This window comes from Peromyscus maniculatus, chromosome 10 (assembly GCF_049852395.1).
Source record: "Peromyscus maniculatus bairdii isolate BWxNUB_F1_BW_parent chromosome 10, HU_Pman_BW_mat_3.1, whole genome shotgun sequence".
NCBI classification, from domain to species: Eukaryota; Metazoa; Chordata; class Mammalia; order Rodentia; family Cricetidae; genus Peromyscus; species Peromyscus maniculatus.
In genome coordinates this window covers 70,490,996-70,516,712 of record NC_134861.1, presented here as the reverse complement: position 1 = coordinate 70,516,712, position 25,717 = coordinate 70,490,996, and the positions used below count along the sequence as shown (strand labels likewise).

General features: G+C 45.7%; 1 protein-coding gene and 1 pseudogene across 5 annotated transcripts in view; both read right to left on the bottom strand.

Moving 5' to 3' along the window:
• LOC102908559 (NADH dehydrogenase [ubiquinone] 1 alpha subcomplex subunit 5 pseudogene) overlaps positions 1–24,200 on the bottom strand; it is a 46,926-nt pseudogene extending 22,726 nt beyond the window's left edge.
• The window catches only part of Pdgfra (platelet derived growth factor receptor alpha), a 46,721-nt gene continuing 43,376 nt past the window's right edge, over positions 22,373–25,717 (bottom strand). For all 5 annotated transcript variants that reach the window (XM_042257525.2, XM_006979720.4, XM_015998368.3 and 2 more), the window contains exon 23: positions 22,373–25,589. In XM_042257525.2, coding sequence (XP_042113459.1) covers positions 25,442–25,589 — 148 coding nt within the window. In that variant the 3' untranslated portion in view covers positions 22,373–25,441. The remainder of the gene's footprint in view (positions 25,590–25,717) is intronic.

Here is a 25,717-nt window from a genome sequence, read left to right as displayed (position 1 = left end):
TTGAGCATCTGTCCTTTCAGACCCTGGGAAGCCTCCTCCGGTACCTAGAAGACAGGCCCCACAGTGTGCGGCTCTCCAGCCTCTCGGCTGGCATCCTGCAGATGCCCACAGACCTTCCATTCAGAGTGCCTGAGCCCGCGCCGAGCATCAGAGTGGACTACAAAATAGTCCACCTTTCATCACTCATCACTGAATATAATGTCTGTGCTTTTTTACATTTTTAACTCTGGGAAGGCTGCTCTTGACTTTAGTGAAGAAGTGGATTCTTTTGGCCATGTGGAAATTGGTTCAGAAAAACCTATATGTCTCCAGGCTTCACCCACGAATATCCAGATTGGCCTCGCCATCTCTGTCACTTAGAAATGACACATGTGAGGTGTGAGGCAGGGCAGTTGGAGGCCAGATGTTCTTGGATATACAGTTCCATTTCAAATTTCCTACCTGGCAGACCCAATGGTTCAACTATCTTGTGAGGATGGAAAGCAAGCCCTGACCCTAGACTTGGGTTTTGACACTACGGTTTCTGTTTAGAAACTTCATTTCTTTCTCCAACTTTATTTATTGTGAAAACATCAATACAGGCAACATACTCATCACTTAGCCAAAAGAAAAATTCTCCCATGAACCAAACATACCGAGACATCAATACCCTGTCTCTTTCAGTGGGTCCAACATCACTCCTCATTTATTAAATATTTGTCATCGTGGAATAAAATATATATGCGCCCTGCAGTGCCAAAGTGTGAGCCTCCAGCCCTGTAATCCCTCCCCCTCTCACCAACTCTCCTCGGTAGATATAGAGAAGTAAACAGTTTGGAGTGGGGGTGGGGCGTCCCCTCTACCCAGCCCACCTGCAGGTGGTCCAGATGAACACCCCCAACTCTCCATCAATCATCGCCAACCATTGTCTAGGGCAATGCTCAGCTCCCTTCTAGACACAAAGGGGGTGGGGAGGAGGGATGTAGGAAAAAAACAGCCTGGTCCTCCCTCTCCAGGGACATTGCCATGGCAACGGGAAGGAGGCGGCAGGGGGGTGGGAAAAGGGCACCAAGACCGGGAGAGGCCAAGTCCTCACCCAGGCTCTTGCTGGCTTCATGAGTGCAGGGTCCAGCTGCCTCCTTTGTCCTTTGTGAAGGACACCACTGACTATAGTTTCTGGGGCAATTTCCCAAAAGTGTTTCATAAGAAAGAGGCAAGATGCTAATAAACTAAATAATAGTTGATGGCCACCTGATAAGTAAGGAGAAACAAATACGCTTTTCACTCGGATCTCTTACACCACTAACAGCAGCGTGCCTCCCACCGAGGGCGCTGAGTCTGATTGCATTCACCTTGAGGGCCCAGGGCCCAGGGGACACCCCGTGGAAAATGCAGCTCCTGGTGGAGCATGGTGGCACTCACTTGGAAGGCAGAGGCAGGTAGGTCTCTGGGAATTTAAAGCCAGCTTCATCTACGTAGCTCCCTCTGCAGCCAGAGCTACATATTGAGAATATTCTCAGCTGTGCCACCGTCCTCCATGTTCCCCTTAGTGTTTCTAGACTAAAGAAACCGTTGTAGTGTATGGTGTGTGTGTGTGTGTGTGTGTGTGTGTGTGTGTGTGTGTGTGTGTGTGTGTGTGTGTCCTTGCCCTCTCTTCCTAGGAGGCCTAGAAAATGGTCGCACTGAAGGAAAACAAGAGGTTGGGTCCCAGGGCTCCATAGGCAGAGAGACATAAGAGAGAGCAGGAAGGAAAGGAATCTCGGAGGCCACAGCACTTCAGGAACTCACCTCTGCCTCCAGCCCTGAAGTTGCGAGTGACAGCCGCTATTGTGCCTACGTCTGAAGGCAGGCAACCCCCAACAGGAGGCTCCACAACCCAGCTCCAAGTCACCTTCCTGAGAAGCCACAGAAAACCCAGCCTTTCCTCAGTTCCTTTTCCTCTCAGCCCACCCCTTCCCAGTGGCTAACGCAAACCCCTCAAGTGGGGTCAGGAAGAGCCCTGTGGTTCAGCATTCTAGATTTCCTCTCACTGAGGCACAAGGCTTGTCAGCTTCCCCTAGGTCTGTCCATCCATCTGTCCTCTGATTCAGTCCTTCCCAACATTGGTTGGATGTGATAATCTGGGGGGTGTTTGTTTTGTTTTAAATCCAAAGGCCACCTCATCTCATGTAAGTAAAGTCAGAGTCAGGGGTGTAAAACTTGGGCATCCATATTTTCTTCCTTGAGTGATTCCTACCTAGATTTGGGGGCACCTATTCTCCTGGAAATGGGGTTGGTCCGGAAGCAGATTCCTCTTCACCCTTTACTTTTAGCCAAAAGTATTCTATCCAGAGTACCCGCATTCCTGTTTGGGGGTGTCTTTTGATCATCGTGTCTCTTGTTTATGGTCAGAGAATTCTGTGAACTCAGCATGCTCCAGGCTCTGGGTATCCAGTTCTTTCTGCGTCTGGAGTCTGAATTCTCATCCATGGGTAATGTGATTGACATCTGCATAGCCCTGACTTCCGGGAGGCCAACCACTTACAATCGCAGTGCCAATGATGCTTTCCAACTCCCGAGTTCTTTTACTACCTTCAACGTCGCCATCTTGGCTCCATTAACCCCTGATACCTTCCCCCAAACCCTCATCTCCAAAGACTTTTCTTCTCACAGAAAGCCAAGTACAGGACATGAATTCCCCTGCCGGACTCAGCACTCACAAGGCTGAGGTGGGCTGCTCCCAGGAATCTCAGGAACTAGAAAGAAACGTCACCTTAGCTAAAGCTGAGACTAAAGGAGTCAGTGTGGGACAGCTGAGACCTCCACACATCAATGACTTACCTTACAGACTGGCGTCAGGCTCCTACAGATGTGAGCAAATGTCACTAATAAAAGATCAGGGATCAGCCAGCCAGGTGTGGCTGCCTGAGCCTGTTACCCCAGCACCTGGGAGACCAAGACTTGAGGACTGAAAGTTCAAAGTCATTTTGGGTTGTATAGTAAGGTCTGGGCTAGCCTAGGCTACATAGCAAAGCACCCTCTCAAAGACAAAAAAAATTGAATGAATTTTTTCAAATATTAAAAAGTAATTTTATTTTATGGGTGAATTTGATGTAAAACCAGCACTCTTTAAAGAAACAGAACAAGACAATTTGGGGTATAGAAAAAAATGTTAGCACTTCAACTTACATTTTAATTTATAGAACGAATGCATCTTCATTTTGACGTAAAATTTTCAGTAGTGCTAGATCCATACTTTATAAATAAATATGTGTGTGAACTATGAACCAAAGGCTGAGGGGCCCCCAGCTGGATCAGGCCCTCTGAATAGGTGAGACAGTTGATTGGCTTGATCAGTTTGGGAGGCATCTAGGCAGTGTGACCAAGTCCTGTGCTCATTGCATGAGTTGGCTGTTTGAAACCTGGAGCTTATGCAGGGACGCTTGGCTCAGTCTGGGAGGAAGGGACTGGACCTGGCTGGACTGAGTCTACCAGGTTGATCTCAGTCCTCGGGGGGAGGATTTGCCCTGGAGGAGGTGGGAATGAAGGGTGGGCTGGGGGTAAGGGAAGGGGGTGGGAGGGGGGAGAACAAGGGAATCCATGGCTGATATGTAGAACTGAATGGTATTATAAAATAAAATAAATAAAATTAAAAAAAAATATGTGTGGATCCAGCACTCATCACTTTAGTCATAAGGGTCCACGATCTTTCAAAGTTTGGCTAGTAGTGCTGCTAAGAGTTACATGGTAAAACCTAAGAAGGCGCTCCAATGGCAGGAGCGACCAGCTCTTTTGGTCCTATTGAGACATGGGCTGTCTTCATCAAACACACACAGAAGCATGGCTAGCTCTTAAGAAGCGAGTCTTTAAAGCCTTCCCACCCTGAGCCTGCACCGGCCAGTACTCACAGGTGATCTTCTGACAGCCTTGCTTGCTCCTTGAGGTCACGGGTCCATCAGCCAACTCCTGTCCCAGGACTGGTTGGATGCACTGTAACCCCATCAGCTTCCTGGTCCGTTCCGCTATTCGGCACATGGAGTTGGGTATGTGAGTTACGTCACCTGAACCTTTACACTCTGAGGAGAACATCAGATCCTAGGTCTCTTGGAAGCTCTGTCCTGTTTGGTGATTTTGGAAATGCTCAACCAGGTCCTTTCAAAGCCAGTGGCCCATTTCTTTTGCATCGTCTCAAGTGTCTCTCAACACACATACAGCTTGCTTTGTTAGGACCTCAGACTGGCGAGGTTGCTGAGACCACCTACATTCTCAGGGAAGGAAAGTCAGTCTCATTCATATGTGACAGATAGGAGGACCGAGGAGACCACAGGATTCACAAAATGAAGTATGGGAGAAGCAATCACACTGTCCATCATCAGATAAGTCAGTGGTTCTCAACCTTCCTAACACTGCCACCCTTTAATACAGTTCCTCATGTTGTAGTGACCCCCAACCATAAAATTATTTTCATTGCTACCTCATAACTGCAATTTTGCTACTGTTGTGAAGTGTAATGTATATATCTGTGTTTTCTGATGGTCTTAGGTGACCCTTGTGAAAGGCGACCTGCAGTTTGAGAACCACTCAGATAAATGCATACCCAAAAGAATGTGGCGTATCACCACAGAGGAATATTACTTAGTCAGGAAGAAGGAATGAAGTTCTGGCACACGCTGTCCCACTAGTGAATGCTGACACATTGCAAGAGGCAACCTGTCTCTCCCCATAGCTTCAGACAGGCATAAGATATTTCATCTGTCCTCCAGTCTCCTGCCCATCTTCCCACAGGGCATTTACCCTTCCTGTCCCCTTCTCTCCTACCAATCTCTTCCTCCTACTTCAGAGAGTTTGAAGTTGCTGTTTTAGAGTGATGAAAACCCAAATCTGTTATTTCCTGCTTTCTTCCTATGCTTTCTAATTTTAAAAAAAAAATTATACTTGCCCTTCCAAGCTTTGAGAGCACGTATGATCTTTTTTCCACGCAAGTCATTACCCCATCCGGTCAATGGTTTTCCCCAGTATGTCTGCTGAAATGAGTGTTTGAATCTCTGACCAGTTAAATCCTTTGTTTTTCTTTACATCCTAAAACTAAAATCCTGATCTCACTGAGGGCATGCGCTGTGGGGTCACTTCAGAAATGTACAAAACCAGACGAAAAGAAGCACAGTGCCATTTACAGGTGTCAAAACGGGCCACCTGGCACTCTCTAGTTCAGGAGATTTATGATTCTGACTTCAACACAGCCAGCGCTGAATCTCAGTGCTCCTCCTGTGAGAAGAAATCCCAAGATTTGATTCTTCCCCAAATCCTCATCTTCTTTCTCCTTTCTATCTTCTCCATATGGCTGCGTGATCAGCCTCTCAAAGCGCTTCCAACCCATTCCCAGTTGGGGACAGTGGGAGAATGGTCACACGTCCCCTTGGTTCTGGGGAAGAGCCTAAAATAAGTCTTTAAATTCTTTAAAATCAACTTGATTTTGTATTGAAAATTGGGACTGGTGTGATAGTTCAGGGGGAGAAGGGGGTGGGGCCTGACAGCTCCTACCTCCTCAAGAGAGCCACAAAGGATTCAGAGTTTTCTGGCCGAATCCAAAGGCCTGGGCTCCTCTTTCCTTGCTGTGGATATCGCTCTGTATGCTGTGAATGTGTTGCTCTGATTGGTTAATAAATAAAGTGCTGATTGGCCAGTAGCCAGGCAGGAAGTATAGGCGGGACAAAGAGAGAGGAGAATTCTGGGAACAGGAGCTGAGTCAGGAGTCGCCAGCCAGACACAGAGGAAGCAAGGTGTGAAGGCAGAACTGGGAAAAGGTACCAAGCCAGGTGGCTAAACATAAATAAGAATATGGGTTAGTTTAAATGTAAGAGCTAGTCAGTGGTAGGCCTGAGCTGATGGCTGAACAATTTTAATTAATGTGAACTTCTGGGTGATTATTTTATAGGTGGGCTGCAGGAGTGCAGGGGCTTGGCGGGACTCAGAGAGAAACTCTCCAGCTACATTTCCTTATGAAACTTACTTCTTCCCCATGACCCCAGAATCCTGTAGGAGTAGAGCTGAGGAGGCGGTAGAGTCAGAAAGCCCAGGCAATGGTCTCCTGGAGAACCATGCTGAGCCCAAGATTGGTTTTCCTAATGGTGGGCACATTCCAGGGCTTTGGGGTTTTAAGCTGGGAACATCCTGATGAGCCAGTTTTTTTTCTTTCTCCCCCTCCCCCTTCCCCTTCCCCTTCCTCCTCCTCTTCTTCTCCTTCTTTCTAATTAGGTGTTACTATGTCCTTCAGGGTGGCCATAAGTTCTCTACCTTCCTTCTGTTCTCATCTCTGGTGACTGGTCTTGCCCATGTGCACCATCATGCCAATCTCTAAGCTGAACTAAGAGTTAAATGTAGTTTTGCCATGTTAACACACACACACACACACACACACACACACACACACACACACACACACACCGGCTGGGAAGGTCTTCTTAGCATGGAGAACACCCAGCTGACCGTCTTCACTCACCTGGTTTGCACTGTGAGGACATTCCCAATCCCGAGTCACCCCTCACTCAGCACTCCGGTCCATGTTCTCTAGCTTCATCCTCACAGCAGCAGCGTTATGATCTAGACAAGAAGGAGTATGTGTGCCACCCAAAAAGTGAATCTAAAAACCTCATCTAAAAGCATGCCACTCAGAGCACGTCACAGGGCCAGCACTGGAGGCAGATCTTCTAAGTACTCAATATTTGATGACTCCTCAGAATCTAAGAATTCCCCCAGATTTATCTTTCTCGGTGCTTTATTGAATATCATTATTAGATTCAACTCTGACTGTTCATGGCTGGTGAGGACGATTCACAGAGTACCTCCTGGCTAGATGGCTGTGCTCATGACCCCAGCAGACCAGATCCCCCAGCTGCTGAGGAAGCCACAGCCTCCTGCAGTGGGCGCTCACCTGCCTTCCCCCTGGACGACAATAGGAAAGCCAGAACAAAGAGCAGGTTGACCAAGGACTAACTTGGTGTGATGCTTCCCTCTTGTGGTCAATGTGCAAGCTACGAAGAGAAGGAACGATGCTCCAAAGGTCTCCCGGGTCTGGGATACCTCACCTGTTCAGGTAAGCCACTGGGCTTGGCACTCGGTGGGCTCAATCAGCTCCCGCCACCCCTGGCTCCCACCCAAGCTCACAGATCTCACAGGAAGAATCCTAATTCTTCATTCATCTTCTGCTCTCCTGCAGGTAAGTCAGGAAAAGAGCAAGTTTGCTCATGAGAAGTCCAAGTGTTCAAAGACGAGGCCCACAGAACTGTCTGTGACAGCATTTTAGCCTTGCTCTTGGGCTAACGCTGTGCGACAAAGCAGCGCTTGTCTGTCAGGAGATGCTGAGGCTGTCAGCTGGCCATGAGCCATGACTGCTGCCACAGATGAGCATAGAGGAGAACGTCTGGGTGAGCCAACCCCAGCATCATCAGAGCCCCACTCAGACCCCCTCATAATTGTTATTCTGTATATGGTGTGTGTGTGTGTGTGTGTGTGTGTGTGTGTGTGTGTGTGTGTGTGTGTGTGTGTGTGTGTGTGTTGAGTAAAAGCTGTTTTAGGGAACTATTCTTTTTATTTATCTTGACACACAACGAAAGCTTTAGCCTAGAAGGCTAGGAGTATGTAAGCTCAAAGGTGGAGAACAGGCTTAGTGGTCTAACCTCCGGCACCGAACCCAGATACATTTGCTCAGGAGAGCCTCTTCCAGCTCTCTGGCTACAGCCAAGCCTTTCACGTTCAATGCCCCTGAAGCTATGACAGGCCACAAGCTCACGGGGCTGCCACATCACCTACCCACCGTGGCCTCGTTCAGGGGCCTGAAGGAGGATGGATAGAAGCATGTTTAACTTAGCACCAGAATGGACCCAACTCCTCACAGGCTCCAACAAGAACAGGCCAGCAGAAGAGCCAGAGTGTGTGAGTGGGAAGATGGGTGGCGAGAGGGGGGAGGGGTGGGGGAGGGCAAGGCCGAGGGACCTGGGACAGACAAGTTCCTGGATTGCTTTCCTTAACTCCAAGGAGGCAGCAAAAATGGTAACTAATTACTTAGAAAATGTCTGGACTGGCTTGTCGTGTACTCCACGAACATAGTGTTTGCCCAGCATAAGGCTGGCCGTGGACATGCCAATAGGGCTGGAGTTGGAGGTGTTCCTATTTGCTCCCTCTCACTTCCCTCCTGTTCCTTCTTTTCCTGGTCCCTCCTAATGCTGGTCCATGTGGTTCCTCATGCCCTATCTCAGCAGCCCTGGTCGTAACTCTCATAAGTTGCTTCCACGGGGACTTCTCCACCCTGCCTTCTCCCTGCCTTGCCCACATAATAGCAGAAGATGAATGGAGAAGCAAGATTCTCCCAGTGAATCAAGACGGAGTGATTTAACCCTGCTGATTTCAGCACCTGCGCCGTGAATTAGGACAAGGATGTCAACGCATGCTTGGAGTCAAGGAGGAAATGATTGACGGACTGTGTCGCCGAAAGCACAGATGCGGAGTGTCATCCCAGGCACTGGAGACACAGGGGGCAAGACAAAGAAGGGCCGGCCTCAAGAAACCCACAACCCAGCAAGCAGTCAGAAGACAGATGAGCGCTTGAAGGACAAAGACAGCGAGCTGTGGAGATGCCCTGTGATGAGGTGTGGCTTGGGGGTCCGTGCATGTCTCAAAGGGGAAAATAAAGCAGTGCGACTCACTAAACAAAGAGGTGTCAGTCAGAGGAAAGAGCATTCTAGGCAGAGAGAAGGCCATGTGCCAGGACCTAGAACAGCTAAGAATGTACTACCCAGTAGCTGGAAGGGAAGATGGGCAAGTGGCTAGGCCAGAATGAAGGGAGAGAGGTACACTGGAGTGTGAGCAGGGCCATTTAACCATGACTGAGTTGAACTTGCCCTACAGACAATAAGAAACTGTTGTTGTCCTTAAGCCGGGAAGTGGCGGAACTGGTTGTATCGTTCTTTAATAACCGTTTCTCTAATTGATGTGTGGAAGATGTATTAGAGAGGGACGTGTGAAGCCTAGACCCTGCAGAGACCATGCCGCTCCCCGGATGAGTGGGAAACTGGACTTAATCTTGGCCATTGAGATGGAGTGGAGGTGGGATCCAGGAGTGACTTGAAAACAGAACTTGGAGGGTGTAAGGCACCAGGGAAAGAAATCAGAGCGATACCTAGGACCAGGTTTGCGATGTGCACGTTAGATGAATAGATCTCTGGGCTCATCGGTGGACTTCCTGGATTTGAAGGTCCTGCTAGGTCCCCTAAGGCAGTGATTGGCTCTGTAAGTCTCTAGTTCAGAATAGAGCATCATTAGAAACCACGAGAATAGAGATGGTCAAGGAAGCCTAGCAACGCCAAAGGAAGAGAGGTCTGGGGAATCCCACCCAACCAGCAGTGACCAGACAAGACAATGCAGAGCCCTGAGGCCTACGCCATTTGCATTCTCTCATCCAATCTCTGTACTCCTGTGGGTATCACACAATGGAATTATCACACACAGTAGAGGCTGCTGGTTGCCTAACCCTATATCCATCTCTCTTGTGTCTACCTATGTTAGAAAGGGTCTCAATGTGCTCAGCTAGAAAACTACACTTCCCAGCACCCTTTGCAAATGAGAACAACAACAACAAAAAAACCCAGAAGTTGTTGAGTGAGACTTCTAAAAGAGAGCTCCTAAGGGAGCCAGATTCCCTATTGCTCTCCTCCCTGTCTTTATTACTTCCCTGGAACTTGGGCCTGATAAGTGGAACTCCAAAGGCCATCTTACGGCACAAGGAAATAACCCTGAGTATAGAAGCTGTTCTTTAAGGTTGGGGAACAGGTAGGAAGATGATTTCTGCAACTCTGGAGCCTGAATACAACCATAGATTTCATGGTACCAGTATGACTTGATATAGCTAATAGATTATTCATGTGACAATTAATCAAGATGGTCAATTCTACAATGAGACTTTGCAGGGACACACACACACACACACACACACACACACACACACACACACACACACCCCAAAACAAAACACATCAGGTCAAGCTAATGCTCAAAAGAACAAATCAGGGAAAATGTCCACATTCCTTTCAGTGTCTTGAGCTGGGGCTGCAACTACCGAAGGAGATACCCAGATGCCCCCTTCAGGGTCTATTAGCAGCTGAATATCTCTGAATCCCAAGGGAATATTAATTCTACATATTGAAAAGAAATACAAAAATAGTGCCCATTGTGATTACAATCTAGCAATGATAATTGAGTGATTGCAGAACTTGGACAGCACCACTCTCTCAGCTGCGTGGGGTGCACATCCCTATTTAGTACAAAGTTCCTTCACAAAATTTTGGGGAAAGAATTCATACATAAATGCGTGTGTGTGCACATATTTACCCATCTATGTGTATGTGTGTGTGCATTGTGTTATTGTAGTTCCCTTTAGCCTACTAAGTCTTCTAGGACTCCAGCTCCAGGGTTTCCTAACCAGACCAATGAATGGAGGGTGACTTGCAACCTGGTCTCCTTCCCAAAGCCACCCTGGAGGTTCTGGTCAACCTGGAAGCAGTGGCAGTTTCTAACGTCTTTTTACATATAGCCACATCCCTTGACGCGCTGAGTCTCTGAGGTACATGAGCCTGCCCCTTCCTCTTCACCTACCTACGGCACTGCATTGATTGATGATCTTCAAGGAGCTGAAGACCAGGAAAGCATTGTCAGGACTTCTGCCAGGCAACAGAGAGGACTTTAGGGACAAGTGCAATAATGCATTCAAGCCAAGCCAGATCCATTAAGTAAATATTAGCATAACAGGAGGAAAAACGTCTACTTCCTTCCAAGACAAAGGAAACAAGGATATGGCCAAAAGACAACGCTTTCAACGTTCTTAGAGTTTCTGTTGCTCTCTAGCAACCCCTTGTGGAACTTTCAACGCTTTGCAACCTAGAACCTGTGAGGCTCCATACCCACCCAGCTGTAGGTTCATGTCTAAGCACCTGATACCCTAAAATGCACTGTCCCTGGTCCAGGCACAAGAATGTAATAGAATTTGCCAGCATTTTACAGTGATGAAGAAAAACTACCGATAAGCCCATTTTCTGCACACCAGTAAAATTCAACTATTGAGAACCAACTGAGTTCATATATCTATACTCTGTCTGTCTGTCATAAAGGACCTTTGATGGTCTGCTGAGAGGTGTGAAGGAGATAGAGGGACATGGGACAATAAAAAAGAAGTATAACCCAGTCTACGATACAGAAAAGATCATTCTAGAAATAGCGTCACATTTGGTTGGGTGTGATTCAGTATGATAGATTAGGGCTAAGAAGTCAAGACCAACCACCGAAGTGTGCTGGCTAGTTTTATGTCAACTTGACACAAGCTAGGGTCATCAGGGAGGTCTCAGGGAGTCTCACCTGAGAAAATGCCTCCAGAGTATCAGGCTGTAGGCCAGCCTGGAGGGCATTTTCTTAATCAGTGATTGATGGGGGAGGGACCAGACCATTGTGGCTAGTGCCATCCCTGGACTGGTGGTCCTGAGTTCTATAAGAAAGCAGGCTGAGCAAGCCAGGAGAAACAAACCAGTAAGCAGCACCTCTCCATGGCTTCTGCATCAGCTCATGCCTCCAGGTTCCTGCCCTGCTTGAGTTCTTGTCCTGACTTCCTTCAGTGATGAACTGTGATGTGGAAATATAAGCTGAGTAAACCCTTTCCTCCCCAGCTTGCTCGGGTCCTGGTGTTTCATCACAGCAACAGTAACCCTAACTAAGACACCAAGGCAAGAGTGTGAAGCACAGAGAAAGAGGTGGGCAGTTTGGAGAGTCCCACCAGTGGTGCTGACGACGTCACAGGTTAGGTCAGCTCTCCAGCTAAGACACTTGGGCTGTTGGTGATGTGGATCACTACTGCTGCTGTGAGCTGAAGGGATCTGGAATAAGGGCAAGGTGGGAGATGAGGATTTTGTGATGGTAGATGCTTTCACGGAAAGAGCTTTGCTTGCCGGGCGTGGTGGCGCAAGCCTTTAATCCCAGCACTTGGGAGGCAGAGGCAGGCGGATCTTTGTGAGTTCGAGGCCAGCCTGGGCTACCAAGTGAGCTCCAGGAAAGGTGCAAAGCTACACAAAGAAACCCTGTCTCAAAAAAACAAAAACAAAAAACAAACAAAAAAAAAAAAGAAAGAAAGAGCTTTGCATCTAGAAGCAGGCTCCTGTTCTAACTGCATCTTTCCCAGTTGTTTGCTTTTTAATGCCATCATGATCCATACAGCATCGGCCAATCCTAGGGCTAAACTCCCCACTAAAGTTGTATGCTTCTCCCCTGCTCTCCAGCTTTCCCAAGGTGCATGAGAATCACACTACCGACTCTACAACCCATCCCAACTGCACAGCCACAGTTAGCTCCTTTTCCTAACATTTACAAAGTGGGGATTGACTATGAAAGGGAAACGACCCGCCCCCCCCCCCCAAGCTCATGCACTTGAACACCTGGTCCCAGCTGATGGCGCTGCTTAGGAAGTGCCAACTCAGGTGGGTGGAGCCTCACGGGAGGAAGTAGGTCACTATGGGAGAGGCTGAGGCTTTACCACCTAACCTCACTTCCGGTCTACTCTCTGCCTCCTGACTGTGCACTGTGCCCAAGCACCTCAGCTCCTGTCACCATGCCTCGCCTGCCGAGGTCCTGAGTTCGATTCCCAGTGCCACAAATAGCCTAACAATAAAATAGAATTACTTTGCATGATGTCATAAAGCTGATATAAAAATGTAATAACAGGGGATGTGGAGAGATAGCTCAGTGGTTAAGAATATTTACTGCTCTTGACTTCCAGGGCAACTCACAAGTCCCTGGAACCCCAGCTCTTCCAGCCTTCACAGGCACCTGCAATCACACGCACATACCCACATACCCACACACATACACACAACTGAAAATAAAAAATAATAATAATTTTGAGACAGGATCTCACTATTGTAGCTCTAGCTGACTGGCGCTCACTATGTAGCTGAGGCTAGCTCACTATGTAGACCAGAGATCCATCTACGTTGGTGTCCCAAACACTGAGACTAACGGCATGCACCATCATGCCCAGCATAAATCTATTTTCTTTTTTTTTTAAGTATCATAACAGTCATAGTAGATGGATATGACCAAGAAAACATTGTATACATGTATGAAAACTTCAAAGAATAAATAAAATAGCATTTTTGAAAGTGATGGAAGTCTGCACCTAATAAGCATATTCACTATTGTCATTAGTCATTTGATGAGTTGCTGACTTTTCCAGCAAAATGGGCTTCTCAGGAGCACAGTACCGTTAAAGACCCCTTTTTCATGCACTGCGGTCCCAGATGGAAAGCATCATACTGTGATCCCTCATCTGGTCTCTTGAGTAGCAATAGAGCTGGAAGGAGCTAGACTGGCCTGATTCTGCCTACTGCAATCCCCACAAAACTCTACACTCGAAAAAGAAAAGTCAGTCAAAAGGACTCCCCTGGCCTATTAAAAACAAGAACAAAAACAAAAAAATAAAATAAAATAAACCACGTTCAATTTATGGTGATACTAGTTAGAATGTTTCGGGATTAGTCAGGACTGTTCAGCCACTGTTTAAATTCAGCTGCCAGTTTATAAAAACTCCCCACCAACCAACTCTCAGTTACTACTGTTCTCAGCACAGTGATTAGGAAACAAAATGGAATAAATGTTTTGGAAAGGAGGGTAATACAGGACTAGAAAAATCAGAGAAACAAAAGCAAAATGATCTTTTCTGGCTACAAAGTGATATTGTTACTCAAAAAATGTGGAGTTCCCACCGAAAGCCCCAGACAGTTTCAAGACGCTGAGAGGCAACGCCTGTCAGTCAAAGTACAAGAACAGATGGCGACTGAAGGGGACACGAGGCGGTTCTAGATTTCCCAGAGCGTTTTCTGCTAACTCTACTTGGTCCCCAAAGGCAGCAGATCACAGCGGAACGCCAGCCGGGGTGAAGCGGCTGAGGCTCACGGGTGCAGGACGGAAGGACCACCCTGCCGACTCTGACGGTGCCCGGGGCCCCCGCGCGCATCACAGCTGCTGCCAGGCTCAGGAGCATCCACTCTAAAGTCACTGGCTTAGAGCATCTTGAGCAAGAGGCCGGCCCTCAGCTGTAGCATAACCTAAACACAGAGCACTGTGTGCTGGGCTCCACGCTGAAGCCTGCCTCTCCGCACAGACTGGCTCCTTTGCCAAGTGGCTCCCATCAAAACCCACCCCGAGCTCCGACTCTGAAGAGGAACCGAAGCTAAACAGTGTCTGCTTATTTGGAGTCAGAGCAAGTTTGCCATCTCGGAGTCCGAAATCTTCACCCCGAGTTCTACGAAGTCGGCGGCCTGATGCGAACAGCCACCATCCAAGGCCACCCATGCACTTCACTCCAGAAACTGCATTGCCTCCATGTTCTTTTCCTCCTCCTCCGCGGTCACCTCAGTCACCCCAGACTTGGGTAAGAGGCCGATCACACGCTTAGACCACTGGTTCTCAATATGTGGGTCGCGGCCCCATCACCAAACCTTTATCTCCAAAAATAATATTTACAGAATGATTCCTAATCGCAGCAAAATTACAGTTATGAAGTAGCAATTAAATAATTTTATGTTTGGGGGGGCGTCGCACAACATGAGCTGTATTGCATGGTTGCAGCATTAGGAAGGTTGGTTGTAAATTTCAGAATCTGGTGGGTAAGCTTTTCAACTTTTTATATGTTTGAAGCTTTTCATAAAAAAAAAAAATAGGGGCAAAACTTCATTGTCAAATATGGTTGTAAAAACTACCAGACTGAGAAGAGAAATATGAGAGAGGGTGTCCTGGGAAAACTGGAGAAGAGCTGAAATGGAGAAGGGAGTTGATACGATCATTGATACATTGCACACATGCATTACGCTTCTCCAAGAATAAATTGAAATATTATATTTAAAAAGAAGAAAACACATTAAAAAAATTTACCTATTGGAAAAACAAAAACAAAAAACTACAATCTGCAATCCCAACACTCAGTCCAAAACCAACCTGATCTATGTAGCAAGTTCTAGGCTAGCCTGGACCACACAGCAAGATCTGTTATAAAACAAACATTTAAAAACAAGTAAAACCACCTCGGGTTTTGTTTAAAACAAAGTACATAATTCTTCCTTTAAGTTCAATGGTAAGCTAGGCGTAATGGCACACACCTAGGATCCCAGCACTTGAGAAGTGGAGGCAGGAGGATTAGGAGTTCAAGCTGGGCGGCAGTAGCACACGCCTTTAATCCCAGCACTCAGGAGGCAGAGCAAGGCAGATCTCTGTGAGTTCGAGGCCAGCTGGTCTACAGAGTGAGATCCAGGACAGGCACCAAAACTACACAGAGAAACCCTGTCTCGAAAAGACAAAAAAAAAAAAAAGAGGATTTCAAGGTCATCCTCAGCCAGCCTAGCTACACAAGACCCTGTCTCAGACAAACAAATATTCTGATGGTAAGAAAGTTAGTAACTTTCTACGGACTTATTCTTTTTCTGGATCTGAGAGAAGCATTTTTGAAATGTGAGAAGCAGTTTTCGATCTGATCTTGCTGATAGTATCCCAAACATTTACTCCCAGGATTTTGTCCTTTTTCTAAACAAACAAACAGGGTAGGTAGGTGTTCTGAATGGATGCTGTGGGCAGAAGTTTTGAGGTCAACATTGAGCTTGGCCTCGATCATTGCCCAAGTCTTGACGGTTGCTATCTCACTCGAGGGCCCTGAGGTTTCCCGTCTCTTTGACCTCCGGGTGGATAATTCATTCAACCCTGTGACAGATATTTACTGAATGCTCTCTCTGGTCCTAGCATTGTACGAGGCACCAGGGGAATAGCAAAAAAGAACAAACTCAGAAGAAGTAATAAAAAATAGAAACCAGTTAAATAGAAGGGGGACAAATAACTGGGCGTAGAGAAACAAGGAGACCAAGAGCTGAAATTATCAATAAAATTGATCAATCTCAAGTCACAACCACCAATCAAAAACCGAGACAGCAAGCCAGGGATGGTGGCTTGCACCTGTAATTGCAGTACATGAGGGGCTGAGGCAGGAGGATTGCCATGAGTTCAAGGCTAGCCTGGGCTACAAATCAAGACCCTGCCTCAAAAAGAGCACAGCACACGCTGATCAATACCATGAATGGGCAAGAGGAATGCTACCGACTATACACTATTAAAGAAGAAAAAGGTTATCAGAAATGCAATGCTCATTAATCTCATAATTTACAAGACAAGGATAACTTTTTAAGAAAACAAAAATTATCTAATCTTCCTCAAGAATAAATAACCTGAACGTCCCCATATGTATTTTGTGCCTTAGCAGGGTAAAATCCTTCCAAGCCCAAGCAGGTTCAATGAAGACTTAGATCAAATCTTTAAACCGAGTGTGGTGGCACATGCCTGGAGTCCCAGCACAGAGTAAGGAGGCTGAGGAAGGGGGATTGCTGTGAGTCTGAGGCCAGCGAGAGCTACATAAAGAGACCATAAAAGACCGGTAACAGTGGTAACATGGTTCAGGGATAGATATTCCTGCTGACAAGCCAGACAACCTAAGTTCAATCCTCCAGGACCCATAAAGTGGAGGAGAGAACAGATTTCTAGGTATCCTGTGACCCTGTGACTTCCACAGGCACATTGTGGCATACAGAGAGAGAGAGAGAGACAGAGAGAGAGAGAGAGAGAGAGAGAGAGAGAGAGAGAGAGAGAGAGAGAGAGAATAAATAAAATGTAATTTTTAAAAGGGGACAGGAACAGGCATAGTGGCGCACGCCTTTAATCCCAGCACTTGGGAGGTAGAGACAGTTGGATCTCTGTGAGTTTGAGGCTAGCCTGATCTACACAGTGAGTTCCAGAGCATCCAAAGATTCATAGTGAGACCCTGTCTCAAAAAACAAACAAACAAACAAATTAATTAATTAATTAATTAATTAATGGGAGAAGGGCTGGGAAGATGGCTCAGCAGTTAAGCTCGCCTGCTGTTCTTGTAGGACACCCGCACTGCAGCTCACAACCACCGATAACTCTAGTTCCAGGGTATCTGACTCTCTCTTCTGGCCTTCAAAGGCTCCTGCACATATGTGCTACACATAAACTCACTCAGGCTTACACCCACCCGCATAATAAATAAATTTAATTAATTAATTAAATCTTGGAAAGGAAAAGAAAGCCTTATTATCTCAATATGTGCAAACAAAAGCTCTTCATGCATTTTAATATCCATTCCAGATGAAAATTCTCACCTAATTAGAAGAGAAAGAAACTTCCTTAACCCATTGAAGGATGTGTGTGAAAACTCTTTTGTTAGCATTACATCAAATCGCGAGAGTCTCAGCACTTTCCCTGTAATACCCAGAACCAGGCAAGGACGGGTATGGCTTCCATCATTTTCATTTAGCTTGTGCTGGGGTTCTCTGCCAACGCAATAATGTAAACAGGAGAATAAAAGACATCTACATTAGGAAGGAGAAAGCAAAATGGTCTTTACTTACAGGTAACGCTACTGCCATTCTTTAAAAGACAAACAAAAACCATCTGGGAATGATGATGCAAACCTTTAATCCCAGCATTAGGGAGGCAGAGGCAGGTGGATCTATGAATTAGAGGCCAGCCTGCTCTCCAGAGAAAGTTCCAGGATAGCCAGGGCTACGTAGAGAAACTCTGTCTCAAAAAAAAAAAAAAAAAAGACAAAACAATATAAGGCATGCACAAGGTGTAAAGGCATGCACAAGATATTGCAGCACTATTTACAAGAGCCAGGAAATGGACCGTCCTAGATATCCATCAACAGATGGGTGGATAAAGAAAATGTGGCGCACATAGACAATGGAATATTCATGCAGCCATGAGAACAATGAGAGTGTGACGGTTGAGAGGAAATGGACGCAACAGGAAATCATTGTGCTATGTGAAATAAACCAGATCCAGAAAGACAAATACCAGGTTTTCATCTGTATGCAGAACCAAGATTTTAAGTGATATGCTTTCAGGGGGTGCAAGGTGTAAGAATGCAAGGCCAATTCCATTTTCCATAAAGTAGAAACAAATAGAAACTGGAAAAAAAAAAACATTCAAATACCATTGGCCAGATGTGACGGTATAGGCCTGCAGTCACAGCACTTTAGAAGCTAAGGCAAGAAAACTGAGTTTGAGTTTGGCTTAGGCTATGGCTACGTAGTGAGTTCCAGGTCAGCCTAGGCAACATAGTGAGACCCTTTCTCAAAAGCAAAAGAAAAGGTTCATGAAAGTATGAAATATTTGTCAGTAAACTAACAAAATACACAGAGATGCATTCAAACTTACAGCATATAGTCTGCCCTCTGGGTCTGTGGGTTCTCCATACCACACAGATCTAACCAACTTTTCATTTAGAGAGAAAGAAAAATATCCAGAAATGGTCCAAAAGTAAAATGGATCTGTTGAGCAACACCCTGAATCCAGGTAAAGAAGCAATGTATAGGTGTACCCCACAATAGCTTTCCGCCCTTTCACAGACCACACCCCCACCCCCCAACCACCCACCCCCTTCTCTTCAGCACTGGTTGAGCATGGCTCCTCTTGCTCTGGGTAAGTTGTAGCTGTACTAAACACGCATAGACTTCTAAGTTGTCACTATTAGTCTCTAATGATAAATTCTAACAACTATTCACATCAGGCTTGCATTGCGCAGTGGGTGCCATACGTACACTCGCTTTGACCTGAAGTGTCCAGAGGGCCGTGCATAGACTATATGTAGATACTGTACCACCTTACGGGAGGCACCGATCAATGTGGACTTTGACAAGTCAATTTTCAGGACAGCCAGGGATAATACACAGAGAGACCTTGTCTCAAAAAAAAAAAAGAAAGAAAGAAAGAAAGGAACCTTGTCTCAAAAAAAGAAAGGAAGAGAGAGAGAGAGAGAGAGAGAGAGAGAGAGAGAGAGAGAGAGAGAGAGAGAGAGAGAGAGAGAGAGGAACAAATCCAGGTCTTGGGCTAAAGAGATGGCTCATCAGTTAAGAGTGTATTCTGCTCTTGCAGAGGACCGAGTTCAATTCCCACTACACACACTGAGCAGTCCAAAATGACCTCTAACCTCAGCTCCAGGCAAATTGAGCAGCTTATAATAGTTTCTAACATCAGCTTCAGTGGATCCAAGGCCTCTGACCTCTGCAGGTACCATGTGCATATACCTACACAGACAGACAGACAGATACACACACACACACACACACACACACACACACACACACACACACACACACACACACACAAACCTGAAAGTTAAAGTAACTCTTTTTTAAAAGAGAAATCCCAGTCTTTACAACAAGCTTGCAAGCAAACCCATCAGCCTCTGTCCCAGGCGGACACACTGTCCTTATACCTCAAACAAGCAAGGTTGAAACCTATAGGAATATGTTTGGAAAGAGACCTGCAGGATGCCATGGAAGTGTCTGGAATCACAGCAAAGAGAGGACCCGAAGGAGACAAAGCTACCCCAATCCAAGCTCCCAGCCCTCAGCATGTTGCCTACCTGTATCCCCTGATGCAGAAAACCTTCAGCTTCATCAAGAGAGCATTCAGTGGGTGGTATTCTATGTTTCACTCTTGGGCTTCTCATTACTCTGTGGAAGGCCTGTGGCCTCCAACCACAGTTTTCGGTCCTGCTCTGGTATGTGATGTAATGCCCCCTCGGATCCTGACTTGACTAGAATGAAGTCTGCCAGCTGCCTTGCTCAAGTTTACATGTTTTAGAGAACAACTCTGTAGAGGTAACTGTCTTATTAAAATAGAAACACAGAGCCAAATGCAGAGTTGAAAGCCCAAGATGTCAGAGCAGTAGCTGAGAGCTGATACTAAAAACCCTTTCTGACCCTTCGCTGCCACTGCTGTCCTTCCCCTGAGAAAGAGACCTACTTCCTGTGTGTCTGTCTTTTTATTGACTTTCTGTTCTGCCTTCTCATTGGTTGTAAACCCAACCACATGACCTCCTTGTCACTGCCTGTCTATACAGACCTCCAGGTCTTCTATGGTTGGTATTGAGATTAAAGGCATGTGTCTCCATGCTGGCTGTATCCTTGAACACACAGAGATCTGCCTAGCTCTGCCTACCAAGTCCTGGCATTAAAGGCGTGTGCCACCACTGCCCGGCTTCTGCTATGGCTTGCTATTAGCCCTGACCCCCAGGCAACTTTATTTATTAACATACAAATAAAATCACATTTCAGTACAAATAAAATATCACCATACAACTCCACAAAGAGGAGTCTGTTCTATAGTAAATATTTTTGGAGGGAATTAATTTCAAAGATGGCTTCTTCCTGTGGCTGGCCCATTGCATCATGCTCTCATGGTTTCCTCCAACCAAACCCTGCCTTTTGAGGGAGGAAGAAATTCATAATCATCCCAGGTTTACCAAGGATGCATCCAGTCTGAAGATGGCTTCATAGACACATGATTCTACCAGGACCCCAGTGGGGGAGCCAGCTAAGGAAAACATGATGGGTGCCAGAATGGCCAGCACAGACCCACAAGAGCGTTCCTTTGTTTCAGGGAGCTTAATCCTAGTCAGGCTTCCCACTTTGGTAGACCAACCAATCTACAACCCACGCTCCACACAGAAAAGCCCGGTTCTGATTCTGTTTGGAGCAGTCAGCATGTGAAATGTGATGAAATTCAAAATAGACAGGCTACACACGCTCCAGAGGGAAGTCATTAATACCCATGAACAATGATAAAGCAAAATGCCATCTGCCAGGCTCATGTGGCAAACCTTTTAAAAATTCCAATTAGCCTATAATCCAGAAGGGGGGGCAGATATGTCCCCCTGCCACAAGAGACCATGTGTCCTCGATATCTCCGTTGCTTTGTATGTAAACTACAGTGTGGATGATGGAAACATTACTGGTGTGCAAATCTATTTGGGAAATTACATTCATTATTCTTTAGGACACAGGTGCTATTTATGTTGCCAGGTGGGGCAGGATGATATAAACTGCTAATTAAGAACACATATGTATTTTCACACACATTCTAATGTGGGATGAAACAATTGCCTCTATTATAAACACTGCTACCATGATGTTATTGGATTTAGCCTTTACGTGTATTTGGAGTTAAAGATAATGAAACATTTCTGTGGCTGTTATTCTGAGGGAAACTGCCCGGCTTATGATGGATTCTGATACAGTAGGCCGTTTTCCTGAGTTGCTTTTCATGAAGCACACCATTATTAAAATCACAATACCCATTATTAGAACTGGTGTATTTCAGCCGGAAAAGAAAGGCTCTGATTACAAACACACAGAAGAGTTCTCCAGGCTGCGCTTGCCCATTGCTTGTCTTTGAAAATATCAAAGAAGCCAGACAAGCTACTTCTGCATGCTGACATTCTCAGTGTCTCTTGCTTTCTCCTTGGCTCATCATGCAAATGATCGTGGGTTTATATATTTGGAATTTCTAATCCTAGTGCTATCATTATTCAGTTACGTGGTTTTTAGAAAAGCCACTAGTCTTGAGGTCCTTTGGTTTCTGTGCCTATGAGATGTCTTCCCTGCCACTGAAGAAATTTTTTTTAAGATTTATTATTGTAAGACTCAAAAATGCAAAACATAAAAAATTTAGAAGTTTTTTAAATCCCTAATTTAAAAAAAATCACTAGACCAGATAAAGTAGACAGAATTGTCTGTGTTATATTAAAGGACGGAATTGGAATTGTGTAGCTGTTGTTCAGACAGAAGTGTTTTTGTTCCCAGGAATCTGTCTCCTTCCTGGGCTGAGCCAAGGCAGCAGAGCTAATACTCAATGAGCAGCCATGCTCTGGAGGATACAGGCTTGGATGCATAGGCTGTCTGAATTTGGGTAATAGGGAGTTATTTTGAAACAGAGACCTGTTTTCCAATTATTAACCTAATAATTTCCATTAATGAATTGCATTCATTTATATGACGGGACACTGGGGAAACTGACAGAATGTGAAGGACATAAATCTACACGTAACTTTCATCGAGGCTGCTAAAGCACAGCACAGGTGATGCATGGATGCAGGGTCCCCACTGTAACAAACACCGTGCATTCTGAGAGGTTCCAGAACAGATGGGGAGGCTGCCCATGTATAATGCTGGTTAGTGTATGGGAGATCTTGATCTCCACTCAACTGTCCTGTAGACCTCAAACTGCTTTACCAACTAGTCTACTCAAAAAAAAAAAAAAAAAAAAAAAAGGAAAAGAGGCCAGTCATTGTACTACATGGCTAGGATACCAGCACTTTAGGGGCGGAGGCAGGAGGATCATAAAGGTAAATGCCAACCTGAACTATACAACAAAATCCTGCCCCAAACGAACAGGCTGAATTGTAGGAAGGGAGTTGAAAGGGATCCTGATCAAACTAAAAAACGCAAAAGAAGTAGACCCCCATCACTTTAAGTCATATATAATAAATCATTTATTGAAATATAAAGATCTCCATTTACACTTTTTAAAACAAAACATGGACAGGGGTATTTGGAAGCCATCTCGTATCGGCAGACCCTCCCTATGGCGTTAGTCGCTCTCACGCATTCACCACACCACCGTTTGGGGAACGTGTAAGTATTTTTCCTCTTTATTACTTCTAAAATATAAATTTTGGACATTCAAAAGTGCAACAGTTAATGTGCCTGTGGGGAATATCACAGTTAAAAAAATATAAACAAAGGCAGTGATACAGCTTGTCATACACGTTTTGGCAGTATTCTCCAAGTCTACATAGCAATACATATATACATATTGATGTATAACATCATCTTATCTTATGTCCCTCTTCACAAATATAGGACCATTTTGTACAGGTTGGCAGACCACATTTCAAGGACATCTCACTGATCATTTAAAAAGTCACAAATTGTTTTCCTTGGGCTGGTTTTGATTGTCATCATAAAAATAGAAAGCAGGAAAGATTGGTCAATTTTCTTTTGGGGACTCTGCAGGAGGCAAAATAGAAATGAATCAGGGATACACTCAAAACACTGTTTAAAAATAAAAATGTATTCCTGCTGAGTGTGGTGGTGTGTGCCTGTAATCCCAGCACTCGGGAGGCAGAAGCAAATGGATCTCTGAGGATTAAAGGCCAGCCTGGTCTACATAGTGAGTTCCAGGACAGCCAGAGCTACATAGAGAGATCCTGTCTCAAAAAAACAAAAAACAAATGTATTCCCATTTAATCTCAGCGGAGAGGACTGCTAAGGACAGGAACTGTTCATCCAACCTCATGGTGTCATGCAAGGCCCAAAGCAACATCAGAATAAAAAGAACCAACAAAGTCAAGGCTGTACAAAGGGGTGATAAACAGAACGCTTGAGCTGCAATTCTAGAAACACGCATGTGTTTCAGGTCTAATTGGCTCTAAAGAATCTAGTCAGGTTTTTGTTTTTAATTGGCCAATCTGGCTCAGTCTTCACACTTACTGTGAAAAAGGAAAGTTGGGGTTTGCACTGAGATTATACCAGTAGGCAGTCAAGTACCTTGTTATTGCTTCTGTGGCTTCCAAAGCATCACCTGCTGGAAGCAGATACAGTGATTGCAGTAATCACAGCCCATGTTTCATTCATACGGAGTCAGCAATTAGGCCCATTGCAGAGAATGCCAATGAACTTACACTAACCAGTTTGACAGTTCGGCTGGTTCTGCCATCCTCCCACCTAAACACCCCCAAATCAGGAAAACCTTTTCATCCTCTCCACCAAATACAGAGCCGACTCAACAAAGACCTGACACACAGAGTTGCATCATCTGTGAACCTGCTTTGAGGTGGACAACCTGAGGTCCCCCATCCAGTGGGAAGGGGTACCCACATTGTCTGAAACTGGAAGATGTGCCCAAACCAAGATTTTGCTTTCTCTGCCTCAGCTAAGCAGGGAAACTTAAATTAAGAATGGGAATTGCTAGAGACGTGGCATCAAACCTTACTGACGCAAAGCCCAGGACTTAAATAGTAGCCTTCCTGCATGGTTGACTTCTAGCCCAGCTCCGAATTTCAAAATTGCCCCACCCACGACGGCAACCCTCTGTAACTCAAGCCGGGGTTTCTGAATGCTGGTTGATCAGAAACACCAAGGAGTTTATTAAGGTATATATATATAGGTTCCTGCTCCCCTCTGACCTAGTGATTCCAAATCTCGGGGGCAAAGCCCCGGAGCTAGTGACTGCAGTTGCAGTTAACAGTGGGAAATAAAGAGACAAGCCAGTGCCCACGCACCTTCATCCAACAGCACCATTGCGGTTCCGGGATCACCAGCTCTTTCTCTTTAAGACAAGAGAGGAAAGTGAGGTGCTGATGTTGAAGCATTTTTACATGTCATAGATTTTAAAAAGTAGGGATGGGTGGGATCCATCAAAGTCATCACTGGTCGTGAAAGAAACTTCTGCCCATCTGAGTCCTTTTGTGAACTGTTCATTTCCACAAGGTCACAGCATGGGACGTCACATTGGGCCCAGACTTAAGCCTTTAGACTGAGAACATTGAGAACATGGGGGGTTCCGCCTTGCTGGCTTCTAATTCCATTACTTCAGAGGTGATTAACTGCTTTTAGTGCCTTGGATTAGGGAGAACACTACTCAGTACATAGCATCAAAAAACTTCTGGGCGACACTACTTAATACTCTGCTCTCTAGTGTTCGCTAACTTTAATCCACTAAAGCTATTATATTTTACTGAGAAATGTGTTACTTAATATAAATGTCAAAAACTGCCAAACTTGTCACCTACTTAGTAAGGGGTTTTTTGTTTTAATTGTGCTTTCTGTGGTGGGAAATCATGTTACGGATTACATATTGAGCATTACTGTTAACAGTAGTAGTGTTATAAAAGTAGAGATTACAATATACAGAGGAGTTCTTGGGCTCCTAAAAGACCCAAATCTATTATTCAAGGTTGGTTAGTTATCATCGTTTGCCTCTTTAGCACTAATAAGACAGTAAAACAGGGTGATTCCAGTACCTTTCAAGGTTCAAAGTGGTTTTTGCATGTACTTCATGGGGAAATTCAACAGCAGCTGGTACCGGATTCCAAGAGGGAAGTACATGGATGGACTGAGTGGTCTCTTCACAAGTCCAGAGAGGAGAGTTAACGCAAATCTAAACACATCCTTGGTTAGAGTTATTTACATAACTACAACGCTGGAGCTGTGCCCCAGCACGAATCGCGAGTGTGGGAATCTCACCAACGCCCCGGAAACACAAAGCTCGTCTTCGGCGGCCTGTTATTCCCCTTGTCCGTCCATTTCCAAACTTCACACACCCACCGCTGAGATGCTACTGACAAGAGGCAACGCGGACCAAGTTCAATCCCGAGTATCCCATCCGTTCACAGAGGCTCCCCGCGGCCCGGGTCAGGGAACTTCTCCTCTCCACATCACCCGAGTCCTCTTCTCAACCTTTGCATGGCCATGAAGTGGTTTTCTTAAAGGGATCCCAAGGAGGCTCCAGGAGTAGTCGAGAACCCCCCCGACCCTGCCTGTTACAGGAAGCTGTCCTCCACCAGGTCTGAGGAGTCTATGCCGATGTCATCCATCATGTCGATGTCCTCAATGGTCTCGTCCTCTCTCTTGATGAAGGTGGAGCTACTGGAGCCTGTCTCAATGGCGCTCTCTTCCGAAGTCTGCGAGCTGGTGGGATTGAAAAGCAAAGGCTAAGGTCACGGACAGACTGACGACACGCTACACGCTACACGCTACACGGGCTGCATTTCCAGGGTGGCTGCCCGGGGAAAAGAGACTCTTTGTGCAAGGTCCTT